A 17,499-nucleotide genomic window follows, 5' to 3' on the forward strand; every position below is an offset into this window, starting at 1 on the left:
AAAAACATTTCACTTGCCACATAACAGCACACTATTGTTTTGCACGTTCAAGCTAGTAGACATTGAGAATATATATGAATCTTTAAAAAGAGATTGGGCCTCATTACGACCCAGGCGGTAAGTTACCGCCTGGGTCGCACCTTTACCACCATGGCGTAAACTATGTTTACGCCATGGTGGTTGGCAGACTTACCGCCCCATTCCGAGGTTGGCGGGGCGGTAAGTCCCCATTAACCCATTTACCCTTCCCCATTCCCATTTTTGCCCCATAGGGCATAATGGGAGTGGGGAAGGCGTTAATTACGCCACAGTAAATTACGGTGGCGTAATTAACAACAAGGTCCCTTAGCGCCATGGATTTTAACACCTGCTAAAAGCAGGTGTTAAGTCCTCCATGGCGCTAAGGGACCTCGGAATCAGGCGGTAAGGGTCGGCGCTGTTTACGCCGCCGTAAACCCCTTACCGCCTGGGTCCTAATGAGGCCCATTGTATTGTGCTTCACACTTTAATTGTTTTGGAAGCAGACAAAATGTGATTGGTAACTGGAGCTATGTGGGGTCTTTCAGTTGGAAATGTCCCATTACAGTGCCAATTGACTAAACATTCACGTATAATAAAGGCACTGCTGATAACAAAAGAAACATTTCATGAAATCAATTAAGCAATATGCCCCGAGCTGCAGGGGCATTACCGACTCAGGTAATGCCATCAGGCATTATCTGAGTCGGTAATGCCCCCGCCGCGAGGGCCATATAGCTACTAGTACCCTGGCCCGCAATATCTGCGTGACCGGGCACTAAAAGCATTTTGTCTGTCCCGAAATGCGACGGCATTTCGGGACAGAAAAAAAAGAACGACCAAGGAAATGGCTGCCGGGAAAGAAAAAACAGAGTCCCTTTTCCCTTTCCAAGGACGGCCATCGGGAGCGGACGCACTGAGAATGGAAGTGCTCTGTCATAATCTGTGCTTGGGGCCTGATTATGGCTATGTCTTGCTATGAGAGTGTGATATCACTGTGCACCCTGGGGGGTGCCTGGGGATTCTGAGGATGGCAGTTGGTGCTGCTGCTCTGGGTGGGAAAGGATGTCCCAGTATTTTCTCTATATGTTATCTTGGATGTGGCAATAAACTCACATATATATAACTTACCTGGCTCAGGTACTACAGTTATATTACTGGCAACGAGAATGGGATGCTGCTGGGAAGGGGCAGTTGTTTGAGTAATACTGCCTTCCAGTGGTGACATCTATTCCATGTTCCAGATCCTGCCTGCCATAGGAGGTTGGCCGGTGGGCCTCTGCTAGCCGAGCGGTGGCAGAGGGCAGCAAAGGTGCATCATCAGTGTCCAGGAACAGAGCTTTGGTGTGGTACAAGGATCAACAGTCCAGTGGTCCCCATCATGCCAGGCAGGACAGCAGGGATCGTCATCCTAGGTGGGCAGTCAGGAGGCTGAGGTTGCCGCTGCTGGTTAGTGAGGGCCTGTGCAGAGTGTCGGTGGCCCAGACATTAACTGGCAAGGAACGGGCCGGTTTGGTATGGTCTAAGGCCGAGACTATGGAGGTTGGAGAGCGTCAGTCAGGTGCTGCACAGTTGCGGTGGCCGTGCTCAGGAGGCAGTCGTTAGAGGCTCCATAGTGTCCAAGATGCGGGCTGCATTCTTTCTAAATTGGGTGCCCGTTATGTATATGTCGGCCTCTGTGTGGCAGCCGAGGGGGATGCGATGGCTGTCCAGGAGCAGTGGTCAGGAGGAGCTGGGCTGCTGAAGCCAATGCTGGTGAGGACGTCGGCTAGCAGCAGCGTGAGTTCCAACATGAACAGTTGGAACGCGACGTTGAATCTGAAGGCGACATTCAGTCGGAACGCACCGTGGTTGCGTAGGCGCGGGCCCGCAGGATGGAGGCGGGCCGGCGTTCCAGTGTGATCTTCTGGAACTTAACATTGGACGTGGTGGCGGCATTCATTGGGGATGCGTTGTGGACGGCGCTGTGTGCGCGGACTTGTTAGTACTTCCTGGGTCTGGCGCGGCATAGCCTGTTTCCGGTGGGACAGGTCGGGTATGCTGTGTCTGGAAGAACAAGGGCAGTCCAGATGGATTGCCTGCAGTAACTGTTGGGTCGTGTGAGGAGGTCGGTCCGTGGCTCTGAACTCGTAAATTTGATCTTGCATGTGCGGAAAGCACGAAGGACAGTTTCAGAGAGCTCCCAGTGGCGATCAAGAGTTTGATGTGTGCCAAGGGGTAGAATCTGCTATGGGAATTCTGCATCAAGTGCCGTGCATTTACTCTGAACCTGAGAGAGTTGGATTCAAACTTTTGGGGTCCATACAGGATGAAGGCATGCACTGAGTTGAGGACTAATCAGAGGCAGGCGTTAGGGGAGGCCGGTTTTGATCTCAATGCTGTTGTGTATATGTTGTGGCCTCAGGGGTTAGTTTATGTATTGGTTTGTTCCTGGGTCATGTTAGTTTGTTTAAGGCCTGTGATGATGAATTGTAGATTGTTGTCTTCATATGGTGGCCTGTTTTGTTTAGTACTCCTTGTTGGGGTGATTTGCGAACTGGTGGGTGCGGGGTTGTGATTTGCAGTGTATATGTGTTATTTTCTTTTGCAGGGGGGGTGGTCTGGACATTTTCAGTGGGGTTGACCTATTGTTTTCCTTTTCCTGCATCGTGGACTTGAGGGTGTGGGGAGCAGCGCTGGCCTGTAGCGCAATGGACATATGGTTAGGGGTATACTTATTTGCATTGCATTATGGGCCTGAATTTCAGTTTTGTTTACATGTTTGTGTGTGTTGTGTTTGTTGGTAGAGGAGATTTCCCCCGGTAATCTCTAGGGTGGCTGGGTGGGCTCTGGAGGTGAGGAGGGCAGTGATGCCGATTTTAGGTTGACAGTTTTGCGCTGGCTGGCGGTTGACAGTGATGTGCTGTTTGTTTATGTTAGTGAGCCTCATCACGTCCTCGGCGGTAACGCCGGCGGTATTAGCGCGACCGCCATAGCCCCCGGCGCTAATAGCCCGGGATCACGAGTTGGGCGGACTTGGAAGTCCCCATTCCCCATTGAGCCCAATCGGGAATGCCCCATTCCCCATTGGGCTCAATGGGGAAATTTCGCGCTCATACCGCCGGCGGATTTCCCGCCGGCGGTATGAGCGCGAATTCTCAGTGGATTTTACACCAGCTCAGAGCTGGGTTGAAATCCGCCGAGGCCTTGATTCGGCGGACCCTTAAATCCGGCGGTAATAGCGCTACCGCCGGATTTAAGGGTTACCGCCAAGGTCGTGATGAGGCCCACAGTTAGGTTCTTCCTAGTTAATGTGTGGAACAATGAGGTGATGTTTGTTTTGCGGTTAAGGGGGGTGAAGTGCTGTTAATTTGTAGGTTAGGTTAGGTGCTGCATGGGTTAAAGGCAGTGAGGTGCTGTCTAAGTTGTGGTCTAGGTTAAAGGCCAGTTGCGTGCTGTCTAGGTTAAGGGGCAGTTGGGTGCTGTCTAGGTAGGTTGTGGGGATATAGGTTGTGGGGATAGTGTGTTGATGTTTGGCGGTCGGCACAGAGTTTTGTTTTGAGTTTGTGGGCCATTGGTTTGGAGTTCTTGAGTTGGACATAGACATGGTGGCCACATGTCTGTGTGGGGCTGAAGGGTTGAGTGGGTTAGTTTTGTGGCGTGCTGGGTCTCCACCAGGGAAGGATCTGTTGTATGGTTTCTTCCATTGTTGTTGTTCATTAGTGGGTTTTCTAGCTGGTGTGGGCGTTCAGGCTTTGGGGAGGTCTGTGGTTTTGTTGTAATTTATTTTGCGATTTCCGTTTAAGATCTTTGTGAGATTTTTGTGGCGTGGCATTTCGTTTCAGTGGTAGTTATCTCTGAGCTTGTGTGAGCCGTGCATTTTGTCTTTTGACAATTGGGTGTTCTTCCATCTTTGTGGGTTGGTGCGCAGTGTTTCAATCAAAGTGTTGTGCTCTAGCTTATGCTGTATTAGCTGTTGTAAGGCCGGAGGTGAGTCATAACATTTCTTGCAATATTGTGTCAGTGGTAAGGAGGGAGATGTGTCATAATATGTGCTTGGGGTCTGATTATGGCTATGTCTTGTTATGAGAGTGTGATGTCACTGTGGAACTTGGGAGGTGCCTGGGGATTCTAAGAATGGCAGTTGGTGCTGCTACTCTGGATGGGAAAGGATGTCCCAGTATTTTCTCTATATGTTATCTTGGATGTGGCAATAAACTCACATATATATAACTTACCTGGCTCAGGTACTACAGTTATATCACGTTCCCAGCACGTCTGTTCCCGAAAAAAGACAGAGAAGAAGGTAAGTGGGGCTGGGAGGGCAGAAGGGAGGGAGGAAAAAAACAAAGGAAAAACAAAATGTACTTGGGTCCCCAGCGGGGGACGATGGAAGCATTCAGCCGTGTGGAGGCAACGAGGGGGGATGGCCCCGCTCTGAGTCTCTACATGGCTGGAGGCTGCCATCGTCCCCCAAAGGGGACAAAGGAGCAAGAAGATAAGTGGGGTGGGGAGGGCAGGGAGGAGGGAGAAAGGGGAAGGAAAAAAAAATAGCCTTACCTGAGTCCCCGGTGGGGAGCAGAGGCAGTCTCTCAGCCGTGGGGAGGCTCGGAGCAGGAATGGCCCAGGTTCAAGCCTCCTCATTGGCTGAGGGGCTGACACGCCCCTCACCTGGGACAATTGTAGTGGAATCTCGACTGAGGGATTCCCGGCCGGTAATGCCCCGGCGAGGGCCAATCAGAATGGTTATTTTATTCTGATTGTGTCCTCGCCGGGTACTAATATCTGGTATTACCTGGATATTGGGCAGTGGAAACGGTAAGGCAGTTTTGCCAGTATCCCACCTGAATTACTGGCGGTTACCGGCAAAACTTTTTATTTTTTATTTTTAAATATCGTTATTGGTTTTTCAACTATTAGTGACCGACAAGGATCATAGATAAATCAATGCAATATGCACAATCCAAAAAAAATAACATTCCCAACTTTCCCGCCTCACCCCCTCCCTCCAAGACCTCAGGTACATCAGTTTTATCCTTCTGGACCTCGCGTTGGGCCGGGACTGTCCATACTGACCGATGTGGTATCTGGGGCCACAGGGTGGAGCAGTGGCACTGTCAACGCCAGCCAACGGAGTAGTTCATCACTGGAGTCCAGCCTCTGTACCTGAATCGCTGTTTCCCAAGCTGCGGTCTCAGCGGCAATTCATCTTTTGAGATCACCCCATCAAAGGGCCTCGCTTAGGCCTCCGGCGCTTTTCCATCCCATGGCTATGCGTCTTTTCACAGTGATGTATATCAAGTCTTTGAGTTTATTTAGGGTTTTATTCTTACTGTCTTGTTTATACCTTCCCAGAATACAAGCTGCTGGTTTGTGAATTTCCAATTCAATCTCTGCGTTTGCAACCCTCTCCTACGCCTGGGCCCAGAACCTCTGGACCGTCGGGCAGCCCCAGAACACGTGGGTCATTCCCGCCCTTGGCTCATTGCATTTGGGGCATATCTGGGTTGTGGCTCATTTGAACCTTGATATGGCATCAGGTGTGAGGTAGGCTCTGTTGGTAATGTACAGTTGGATGAGTTGGAGGCGGGCATTTCTAGGAATTTTCTTATGGTAGTGGGTTACTCTCTCCCATGCTTTGTCCTCAAATTCAAGGCCCAATTCCCTCTCCCACCTCTCTCTGCATTTAAGTTCTTTTTTGGTGGTGCCCTGCCTTAGGACCTCGCATAGTCTGGAGGTTGCGTGGCCCCCATCAGCAGTGTCCAACATCGACTCAATGGTATCGTTCTCCGTGATTTGGTTGGTGGCCTCTGGCCATCTGTCCTTCATGGCCTGCGTCATTGCTCTGTGGAGCAGAAACTGGCCTGTGGGCAGGCCTGTGGACTCGCTGAGGTCACTAAATGTCATGAGCTCCTGTTCGTACATGAGGTCTCCTAATACTGCCACCCCATAGGGTTCCCACGGAGTGCGTATTTCTGTGTATCCCCATGAGAGTTTAGCCATGACTGCCGCAATGGGGATCTGCGGGGAATATGGGTCTGTCGCCCCCACTGATTTACATGCCCGCCTCCAGAGCTGGGATCCAAGTCTAACCAGGTATGGGTAATGTCTCAGGGCTCCCTTGTCAACCCATAGTAAGTCTCGGAGCAACCGATGAGGCAGAGCTGGTTGGAGGAGTCGGGTGTCAGAAGTGGTTTCATCTGCCATCCAATGCGTCACATGCCTTAGTTGGCTAGCCAAGTAGTAAAGTTTGAAATCAGGGACCATTAAACCCCCCCTCTCATATGGTCTATGGTGAATGTCCAGCGCCACCCTGTGCCTACCTCCCTGCCAAAGGAACCCCCTGCAGAGTTAGTTTATGTCTCTGAAAAAGGAGCGAGGGATGTTGAAGGGGACGTTGGAAAAGCAATGCAGAAATCGGGGGAGTGCCACCATTTTGAGGAGACCCGCCCACCCAGCCACCGTGAGAGGGAGCTTACCCCAGAATTCCATAGATTTTTCAAGGGCATCTTTGGCCCTAACCATGTTGAGAATGTGTTCGGTGCTAGGGTTACTGTGTATGGTAACACCCAAGTATCTGAACGATGTCACCTGCCATTGAAGGTCTAAAGGGGGCAGGGATCTATGCTCCTCTCTGTACAGTGCAGCGAGGGGATAGAGACAGGACTTATCTTTATTGATCTGAATGCCCGTGTGTTTGTGCAAACCATCTAAAGTCTCTAAAATGTAGGACAGGAGATGCTCCGGGTTGTGCAGGTACAGCAGCATGTTGTCTGCGTACATAGAGACGAGGTGTGTCTCCCCGTCGAGTTCGATACCTCAGTCTCCGTACTCCTGCCGGAGATACGCAGCTACAGGCTCTGCGGCAATAATGTATAGCATTGGGGACAGTGGACAACCCTGCCGTGTGCCTCTGTAGAGGGGCCATTTCTCCGAGTATGACTTATTGGTGCGCACTCTGGCCATGGGATTGGTGTAGACCAATTGGGTCCATTTCAGGAAGGCGGGTCCGATCCCCATCCTGACCATGGTGGCATATAACCATTCCCATCTCACTGAATCAAAGGCCTTGATGGCATCTAGTGACGCCACAGCATATTTCTGAGGCCTTCGCTCGGTGCTGTATATTATGTGGTGTAACCTGCGCAAGTTTTCAGTGATAGAGCACCCAGGCACATAGCCAGTTTGGTCCTGGTGAACCAACAGGGGGATCGCTCTACGTAATCTATTAGCAAGGAGTGCAGTCAGTATTTTGTTATCCACATTTAACATAGACAGTGGTCTGTATGACCCACAGTCCGTCCCATCTTTTCCCGGTTTCAGCAGGGGGATTATTATGGCTTCTCTCATGGAGTCGGGGAGGGTACCACGCTCGTAAGCCTCGTTGTATACCTGTACTAGCAGTGGGGCAAGGGTCTCCTCATATGTTTTATAGAATTCCCCGGGTAAGCCATCCATGCCCGGCGCTTTCCCAGATGGTAAGGATCTATCTAATTATTGCTCTTACTTCATCGGGGGTAATTGGGTCGTCTAGGGCTTCAGCCATCTGTGAATCTATTTTTGGTAGCTCTATGTTATCCAGGACGTCCTCTATCTCGGTGTCAGTGGGGGGCAGGGTCTTGGAGTATAGGTCACGATAGAACTTGGAAAAGACCGAGTTGATCTCTGCCTGGGTGTGCGCTGTGGTGCCGTCAGGTCTGAGTATGTGGCAAATGGGGATCCTAGGGGTTTCCTTTTTGTAGAGCCAGGCTAAGAGTTTACCAGGTTTATCTCCCAGCATGTGCGTTCTTTCAGTGTGCTTAGCGTAACTTAGTTTCCCCAAGGTTTCCCAGTGTGACAAGCAGGTCTGTCTCAGTTTGGTAATTTCCTGCAGATGTTCTGGAGTCGGATCTGTCCTGCTCTCCAGCTCCCTCAACTCCCCTTCTGCGCCCTCCAGGGAGTGAGTGATGGACCTCTGGGCACCCCCCACCGCGGCTATCATCTCCCCCCTCATGACTACCTTATACGCCTCCCACGCAGCACCGACGCATTCCACACTGTCCAGGTTGTTTTGCCATTATTCGTCGGTACTGTCTTTTATATGTTCGCGAAAGGCTGCATCGAGCAGGGCTTCGGCCCTAAGTTTCCACGTGGGAATCGGGGGTCTGGGCGGGTATACTTCCCAGGTGGACAACATGGGGGAATGATCTGACAACACCCTTGGCAAATACTGTGCTTCACTAAACGTGGCGTGCTGCCCGAGACTGACTAGAATGTAGTCCAGCCTAGTGTGGGCGTTGTGTGGCAGGGAGAAGAAGGAGAATTCTCTTCGCTCAGGGTCCTGTTCCCTCCACAGATCACATAGTGATAGCTGGCTTATTAATTTAGATAATATCTTGGCTGGGGGGAATGGGTGGGAGTGCCTAGTATCTCCACGTAGTTGGTGGGATCTGGGCCTTCAATGCCCTCTGGCAGGCCGAGAAGCCGGATGTTGTTGAGGCGAGCCCTACCTTCTGCCTCCTCCGCTCTGTCCTCCAAGTTCTTGACTCTCTGCTGAAGGCCATCTACGTCGTGTAGGAGTTGGGTTTTTGCTTCCGTATTTTCGCTTACCTTGGTCTCCAGCGCTTTGGTCCTGCCAGCCAAGGAGCAGACATCCTCACGTAGGAGGCCCAGATCCGTGGCCAGGGCGTCAATTTTGTTCACCATTGTTGCTTGGAATGTCTTAATGGCCTCCAGTAGTTGGGTGTTGCTAGGTTCAGCCGCCGCTACAGTGGGGCCGGTTTCCGTCCCAACAGATGCCGTGTCCGAGGCCTCGGGGTCAGGGAGACCGTTGGCCTTGAAAGCGTCTATGGTGGTCTGGCGCTGCTTGGACCTAGCCCCCTTCGGCGTCGATTTGTTCGAGCGCAACATTCTCCTGGATCCGGCTACGTCTGTGGGCTACGAGCGCTGAGGGCTGTTGCGGTAATGTGCGCTTTCTTTTGTGGCCTCGGGTGAGGCTCACGGCTCCGAGGTGCGGAGGCCTGTGTCGGGCCTATCGTCCACAGTCGCTTGGGTGTCTTATTAGCCCATACAACGCCACCGATGCTCCGTTTGGCAGCTGTGCCTCCCAGTCGCTCTTCCTATTCCTCTCCTGAGCGGTTGTGCGGGTTTGTAGTCTTGCGGTCCATTGGGATGGCGCTGGGTTCCCCGGGCTCAGTGTGTGAGAGCCGCCATCTTGGTTCCTCGCCGAGCAGTAATCCGCGGGCGGCCAAAGCGAGTCTTTCACCCTTGAGTATGGAGAGTCCTGGTGCTTCCCGCAGGCGTCCGCAACAATCGTGGTGCTTCGCAGGGTCTGTTGAATGTTTCAGAGCCGTAGAAAACAGCTTATAAATGGCACATCTAGCGGAGCTCGCCGAAGTCGCGTCCTCTTTACATGGAGGTTAGCCATGCCCCCTCTTACCGGCAAAACTGTAATGAGGGCCAGTATGTACTTAACACACAGAAGAGTCACAGATGGATATGTTCAAAAGTGCAGTTTCATTGAGGACCAACTACATCGAAAGCATCAGCCTTTCAGTCTTATTACATTATGCATGAAGTTTAAATTCATGTTCATATTTCCGACATTTTATTTGTCACCCATTATATATCTATATTACTTTATGTTTTTTTAGAGACAAAAACACCCCATTCCCTAGGCTTAGAGAGCCACAAATCATGTCTGAGATATGAGATCTACTTACCACGGAGTTTGGTATTTATGGGTCACTCTGTCTTCACTCGCCTGACGAAATTCTTGAAGCTGTTAAAAGGAAAACATGTATGGCCATGAGTTAAGGGCTTTATATATCAATCATGTTACATAAATGAGGGTAGGTCGTTTCCTGAATGAAGTTAAAAATGACAGAAACAAATAGTGATCAAGTGGGAAAAATATAACTGGTGTTGGGATGCATGTTCAGATCCCAGACCGTCCCAAACATCAGATTGCAGAAAGTATACTAATATGTGGGGAATGCATATTGGTTGGTACATGGGGAAGGGGGAATCTTGTGGGTAGAGGAGAAAGGCACTGGGCACACATATTATAGACGCTTATACATATCCAAGGGAAACTAACACGTTTTGTAAGGTGTCAGGTAGAATACACTGCATGTGCATTACAACCATAACATAAATTGACACTGTATTTGAGGGTAGGCCAGAATCCTCGAAGGCCGTGTTCGAAACACAAAACAACGAGGCCTCTTGCTCGACTAGCACATCTCCAATCCCAGGCAAGGCAGGGAACGTTCACGCACAGACACACGTGTATTCAGCTAGAACCTTGTACAATTAGGAATGTTAGCAGCCAAATGCGAGTAGCGCTGCAGCCGGTCGTAAAGGCCAAACCCATGGGAGCCAGGGCAGAGGTCCTGAGCTGCCAAAACACATGCTGAGATTTAGGATACTAGCATCCCCCAGGATAACGGCCATCCTATTTGAACTACCAGACGCCCAAGCATAAAACTCCTAAATCCTTAATAAATTAGGCTTATTAGTTGGGCTTGTATGAAACCCAAGCCTGCCCTTTTGGAGAAGCAGCTGGTAAGGGGGGGGAACAGTGGACAATGAGGCCCGTGATTTGTACCAGGGAGAGCAAAGGGTGATGCCAACGTTCATGAGATTTAGGCAGGGAGGCATGATGGGGGCGTCTGTGTGCCTTGGATAACAGAGTTGCTGTATTTGCAAGGACCAGGCTGACCTCGACGTTATCCACTGAGCTCATGTTGATGGCCAGCTGCACCTCTTGTTATTAGATCTTTAGGCAGGGTGGTGCTTTTGTAAACATAACCAATAATTTTACAGTGACACAAGGTGAAGAGACTGCCACCCATGTGTGAAGAAGTTGGAGGAGAAGATGATGCGGCCAATGACATGTGGGCCTATATGTAATTATCACAAGGTAAATCGGTGGTAGCCAATGAGGGTGGGGGATGAGCACTGTATATTGAATGCGTCACAAATGACAATATTCCCAGTTATAATGTGCTGTTCGCATTGACGGAGAGAGAGAGCTCTGCGGCAGTGGACTTGTAAAACCCTGGCGCCATTTGTTTGTTTTGTTTTGTTTTTATTACTTATATTGCGCACCAGACCCAGGGGTAACCCGGCGCATTTTATAAGACAACTTAAAGCTTAGTTACAGGAGCACATGGCAAATAGAGAAACAAGAAATATACAAAAATATACAACTGAAATATACAAAAATATACAACAGGCGAAAGAGGATGCACGTATTTACAGTCCTAATCAGAAACTACTAAGGATTAAGTAGGTCCAGGCAGTGGGTGATCTATTGTTTGTCTGCGTTTTTGATCCACATTATGAGGTTATGTCGGAAAGTGAGGTAGGGTTGATCAGTCCTTCAGGGTGGATGGCAGGGAGTTCCAGAGTTGAGCTGCTTTCACCTGAAAACTGCAGCCACCGACTCTGGTCAATTTAACTCTAGGTATAGATATGTTGTTGGAGTTAGCGGATCTGGTGAGTCTTGTTGGTTTTATTCTCGTGAATCTCGCAGAAAGGTAACGTGGTGCGGCATTGTTAAGGCATTTGTAGACCAATGAGGCAACTTTTAGTTGGATTTTCTCCTGCGTAGAAAGCCAGTTGTTGACTCGTCTAAATTCGGTGATGTGGGCTCTCCTGGGAATACCTAGTGCTGCTCTAAGCGCATTGTTCTGCAAGATTTGAATTCTTTTGATAACTTCCTTATTAGCTCCAATATAGAGCGAATTGCAGTAGTCCAGCTTTGATAACATGAGCGCTCTCGCAAGTGTGATGCAGCCGTTGTTCGATAGGAAGGGTTTGCCGCTCTTATCAGTTTACAGGTGTAGGCGGTTGCAGAAGCCATTGCGTTGACCTGCTTGTTGAAAGAGAGGGTGGAGTCCAGGTAGAAACCCAGAGTTTTTACCACGTGGGCAGTTGTAATTTGGTTGTTGTCAATATTAAAAGAGGAGTAGTTGGGGCCCAGTTTTTTTAGGGTAGAGGGTGTGCCCAGGATGATGATTTCAGTTTTGTCATCATTCAGGCATAGTCCGTGAGTGGCCATCCATGCCTGGATGATGAGATACACTCTGTTCACCAAGGCCAAATCCTTGTCGTAATCACTGGTAAGTGGTAGGAGAATCTGAGTATCATCTGCATAATTAGTGTAGGTGATACCAAGAAGGTCCAGATCATCGAAAAGGGGCTTAGTGAAGATGTAGAGTGTAGGAGAAACACAAGATCCCTGGGGCACGCCACATGTGATGGGGATGGAGTCTGCTGCCGCAGTGGTGGAGAAGACTCTCATGGTCCTATTATTGAGGAAGGATTGGATCCAATGTGTGGCTTCTTCTGAGAAGTGCGCCGCCATATCCAAATGCATACAAAGGACCTTGTGGTCAACAAGGTCGAATGCAGCTGATATGTCCAGAAGGAGGAGTAAGGCTAGTTTGCCGTGATCCCTTAGCTCATCGATTTGCGCCTTTAGGTCTAAAAGGGCAGTTTCGGTCCCTTGCTGGGGACGGAAGCCAGACTGCCGTACTCCTAGTAAATTGTTGGTTTCAAGGTGTTTCTGGATTTGTGAGTACGCCACTTTATCTATGATTTTTAAGAGGAATGGCACAGTGGTGATTGGGCGATAGTTTGTGGGTATGGCTGGGTCTAGTGTCCCGTTCGGAAGAGAAGTCCATGATCAAATGTCCTCGGTGTCGATTAAGAAGTGAAAAAGTCTGTTATTTTTATATAGTGCGGGCACCACTGTGCCATATAATCTGATTGAAGATATTCTAGTACTCCTCCCCATTCTTTTGTGAAGGTGCCTTGTGTTCCTTGGATATTGTGAGTTATCTTTTCGATGGTAATTTGGGACCAGACTTTATATAGTCATGTGTATAGCAATGGTGGATCTTTCTTCTTCCATCCCTGTGCGATCGTGGCCCAGGCCGCAATGACTAGGCCCATAAGACTCCTCCATTGCGCCTTAGTGAGTGTTTTGGCGTGTTGCCCTTTAAGTCTGCAGAGCCATAGTTTTTCTGGAAAATGTTCCGCTTCTGGATATATCTTCTTTAGTTCTGATATTACTTCTGTCCAGAAGCCTTTGACCTTTGGGCAGTCCCACAAAATGTGTCTCCATGTGCCTATTTCTGTGCAGCCCCTCCAGCATTGGTTAGAAGAATGTGGGAACATGCTATGTAGCCTCTCTGGGGTGTAGTGCCATTGTGTAATAATTTTTGTCCACATTTCTCTGGTTTGGGCAGCCCGGGTTAGTTTGGGGATATCGGCCCATAGCGACTGCCACTGTTGTGGTGTGATGTCATCTCCCAGAGTTTTTTCCCATTTTTTAATATATGCCCACTTTATGTGTATTTATGAATTTGTAGAGAGTGGAGACTAGCTTTATGTCTCCTGAGTTGGTAAGGAGAAACTTTTCAAAGGCGGTAAGCTCCCTAGTCGCTGTGTGTGTTATCTTGGGTGAGGATAGCCAGTGTCTGAGTTGTTCATATTTGTATCTATCCGCATTTGTGAGGTTCCATTGTGTTTTGCAGTCGGCGAAGGATCTCAGTTCCTTGTCTACGAACATTTCCCCAATTTTTCTACAAACTGCTTCCTCCCAGTTCTCGTATGCGCCGTGCTCAGTTCCTGGTGGGAACTGCGGATTCCTGCAGATTGGAGTGAATGGGGCTGGAGCGGTGGTAATGTGCCCTTTCCGTGTCTGCTTGTCCCAGGCATTCATTGTCGCCTTCATGATCTCGCTGATGCGCAGGTTCGGGTGCCTATGCTGTTTTGATTTCCACAATAAGTCCTCCAGTGGTGTTCTTGCGACCGCTCTGTCCTGGGTCACCCAGATCGTTCTCTGATTGTCTCCCAGACATTCTTTCAGGATCCATAGTTGTGCCGCTCGGTAATAGTTCTTAAAGTGTGGGAGCACCAGGCCCCCCTCTTTAGTGTGGGACGTGAGAACTGATCTGGCTACTCTGGGGGGTTTTCTATTCCAAATAAAAGATGAGACTGATTTTGTCAGTGTCTTGAAGAAGGAATCAGGGATTACGATCGGGAGGGATTGGAAGTGATAAAGCAGTTTCGGGAGGATGTTCATTTTAATCGATTGGATTCTTCCCCACCAGGAGATATTTAGGGGGCATCACCATTCTAGCTCTTTTTGTATTCTTGCCAGGAGTTGGGGTAGTTACTTTTGTATAGTGCCTCTACCTTCTGTGTGAGTGTTATACCCAGATATTTTATACCTTCCTCTGCAACTTTTAGGCCAAACTGCCCTGCTTCTCTATTCAGTGATTCCCTGCTCCCGGCTAGGAGTAAGATTTCTGACTTTTTTTTGTTTATTTTTAGACCCAATATGTCCCTGAATGACTCAAGTAGGTGGAGTGCCGCGGGGATGGACTGGGCTGGGCGTTCGAGTGCCAGTAACATGTCATCTGCGTAGGCTATTACCTTATGTTGTTTACCCGCCATCTCTATTCCCTTGATTTGGTCCGATTCTCTAATTTTAATTAGTAATGGTTCTAGGAACAGCGCATATAGGGGCGGTGATAGAGGGCAGCCTTGTTTTGTTCCCCTAGAGATTCCCACCCTCTCCATGACCACCCCATTTACCGCTTTTCTAGCTGATGGGGAGGAGTAGTTGGCCTTAATCATATTTATATATTGGGTCCCGAATCCCATATGTGCCATAGTTTTGAAGAGCATTGACCATTCAACCCGGTCAAATGCTTTTTCTGCATCTAAAGATAATAGGACTGCAGGGGTGCGGGTTATGTTAATTTTTTCTGTTAGATGGACTAGCCTTCTTGTGTTGTCGTGCGTCTGCCTCCCTGGTATGAATCCCGATTGATCCGGGTTTATTAAGGAGGGAAGCAGTGGGGATAGTCTGGCGGCCAGGATTTTTGTGTATATTTTTTAGTCTAAATTGATCAGGGCGATCGATCTGTATGAGCCTGGGAGGGTGGGATCTTTCCCTTGTTTGTGGAATACCAGTATTTTAGCTTCATTCATGGATGGAGTAATGTTCCCACTATCTCTAAAGGTGTTTAGTAGTCTAGTGCGGAAGGGGATGAGGAGGTCTTCATATTTTTTGTAGAATGGGGCAGTAAAGCCATCCGGGCCTGGCTCTTTGTTGAGAGGGAGATCTTTTATTGCTTTCTTCACTTCACTTTCCGTTATCTGGGCCTCAAGATCCGTTCTGGCCTTTTCTGGTATTTTTTGAAAGGGGATCGATGTCAGAAATTTGTTTTGGTCTGCCACATCTGGGTGTTTAGTTTCATATAGGCCCTGGTAGAACTCCCTGAATGTGTCTCCTATATCTTCGGTGCGTGTCAGCTGATCTCCTTGTGTATTTTTAATGCTCCGAATGGTCATTGTTTTCCGCTTTGACGAGAGTAACCGGGCTAGATATCGGTCGGCCTTGTTAGCTTTTATATAATATCTCTGTTTGAGGTATAAGAGGGATCTCTGGGCTTTCTTACTACGGAGGAGGTCAAGTTGCCCCTCTGTGTGTTTAAGTGATCTTTTTAAGCTCCTGGTGGGGTTCGCCAGTAGTTCTCCCCGGATTTTTGACAGCTTCTCTTCCACTTCAGTTTCCCACTGTTGTGATTGTTTATCCCTCGCTGCTTTGAGGACTATTAAGTGGCCCCTGATTACCGCCTTAAACGCCTCCCACACCGTACTCAGGGCTATCTCCCCTGTATCGTTATTTTCGAAGAATTCTGTGATCTTGTCCCTAATGGATTCTCCCATCACTGGGTCTGAGAGTATCTCCTGAGGAAGTTGCCACCTCCAAATTCCTTTCTCCTTCTTTGGGGTCGACAGGTCCATCCAAAGGGGTGTATGGTCTGACAGAGAGATGGGTCCCAGTTCCATGTTTTGAATTTTACCCAGTTTCCCCACTGACACCCAGAAGTAGTCAATTCTTGACATCGTGTTGTGGACGTGCGAGTAATATGTGTATCCCCTGGTTTGACCCTTGTGTTCTCTCCATGCATCGCACAATGCCATACCCTCCATCCGTCGTTTAAGTCGATCCGACGGGGTGCCTTGGTGGTGGGGCCCACCCATGCTCCTGTCAATCTGAGGATGCCAGGCCATATTAAAGTCCCCTCCTATGATTATTTCACCTTTCGCGTACTCCTCCAGCCTCCCCATCGTGTCTCTCAGGAAGCCGTCTTGGCCCATGTTAGGGGCATATACTGAGGCCAGTGTCAGTGTGGCGTTGTGGAGTTTGATATTGGCAAAGGCGAACCAGCCTTCTTTGTCGGATAGTTTGTCAATCATGCTTGCTTCCAGACCCTCCTTAATAGCAATCATCACTCCCGCTCTCTTCTCCGCTGCGTTGGACTGTGCCAATATTTGGTAGCCTCTGAGGCGAATTTTCCCCCTATCCTGTACTTTGATATGTGTCTCCTGGAGCAGTAGCACTTTGGCCTTTTCCTTCCTTAACATGTTCTCCACTTTTTTCTGTTTCACGGGAGAGTTCAGACCCCTTACGTTTAAGGTTACGAATCTTATGTTCCCCATTTCATATGCCCTTTCTGGGTGCTCCTTTTGCCCGAGTTGACCATTCCCCTCTCTCTTCCGGAACGGAAACGTCCCACCCACCCCTCCCCCCCAAACTGTAAGAATGTCCCCAACCTTTAACTGTAGTCCAACTTGTGCTCCCGAGGAGGGCCCGGGTACCTAAGGTAGCTCTGGTGTTCCGCCTATCGCTCCCTGCCCTCTGTAGGCTCGAGGTGAACCGTGCGGGGAGTCCTAAACCCCTCGTCATCCCTTGGCCTTGATGTAGGTCGTTCCGGTACCACACCGGGCCTAATGATTCTGCTCAGTCCGGGTTCCATCATCGGGTGCTGTTCCGCATTGAGGCACCGAGTATCTTGAGCTGTGGATTCACGTCCATTCGGTTGTTTTATTTGACGCTTCGTTTCCCCTTCCTTGCCGTTTCCTTTTCTGGCTGACCCTTTCCCATCCCCCTGGTCTGCTCTGCCGTTCCCCCCTTTTATTTTCGTATTTGGTCGATGGTTCATCTATCTGGATGTCCATGATGCTCAGCCCCTCTTCCATGGTGGTCACCCTCCTTTGCTGACCCTCCCAGTCGAACAGTAGACCGAAAGGGAATGTCCATTTGTATTTTATCTCTCTCTTGACCAATTCTCGAGTGAGTGGGGTCATTTCTCTTCTTTTCTGGAGTGTTGTGGCAGATAGGTCTTGAGACAGCTGAATTTCCACACCGTTCATCCTGCAGGTAGGAGGATATAGCTGCCAACACATCTCTGGGTCTCTCCCCTGGTGCTCCAGTGCGCTTTGGGCCCACTCTATGGATGCGGTCAATCCCCACTGCCTCTGGGTCTTGTGCTTCTATGATATCTCTGAAGACCTCCTGCACCGCTTTCCGTAGATCCCTGTCCGAGACCGATTCTGGCATATTTTAATGCGAATGTTCGATCTGCGGGACCTATTTTCTAGGTCCTCGCACTGTATTTCCAGGTTGTGGGTCAAGCGGACAAGGTGTTCTTG

General features: G+C 49.4%; 1 protein-coding gene across 1 annotated transcript in view; it reads right to left on the reverse strand.

Annotated features, from left to right (window-relative positions):
* SPMIP2 (sperm microtubule inner protein 2) overlaps positions 1 to 17,499 on the reverse strand; it is a 518,362-nt gene that overhangs the window by 318,329 nt on the left and 182,534 nt on the right. The window contains exon 3 of the mRNA XM_069631344.1: positions 9,699 to 9,757. Within this exon, the coding sequence (XP_069487445.1) occupies positions 9,699 to 9,757 (59 nt within the window). The remainder of the gene's footprint in view (positions 1 to 9,698; positions 9,758 to 17,499) is intronic.

The sequence above is a fragment of the Ambystoma mexicanum genome, chromosome 6q, assembly GCF_040938575.1.
Source record: "Ambystoma mexicanum isolate Mex_15411 chromosome 6q, UKY_AmexF1_1, whole genome shotgun sequence".
NCBI lineage: Eukaryota > Metazoa > Chordata > Amphibia > Caudata > Ambystomatidae > Ambystoma > Ambystoma mexicanum.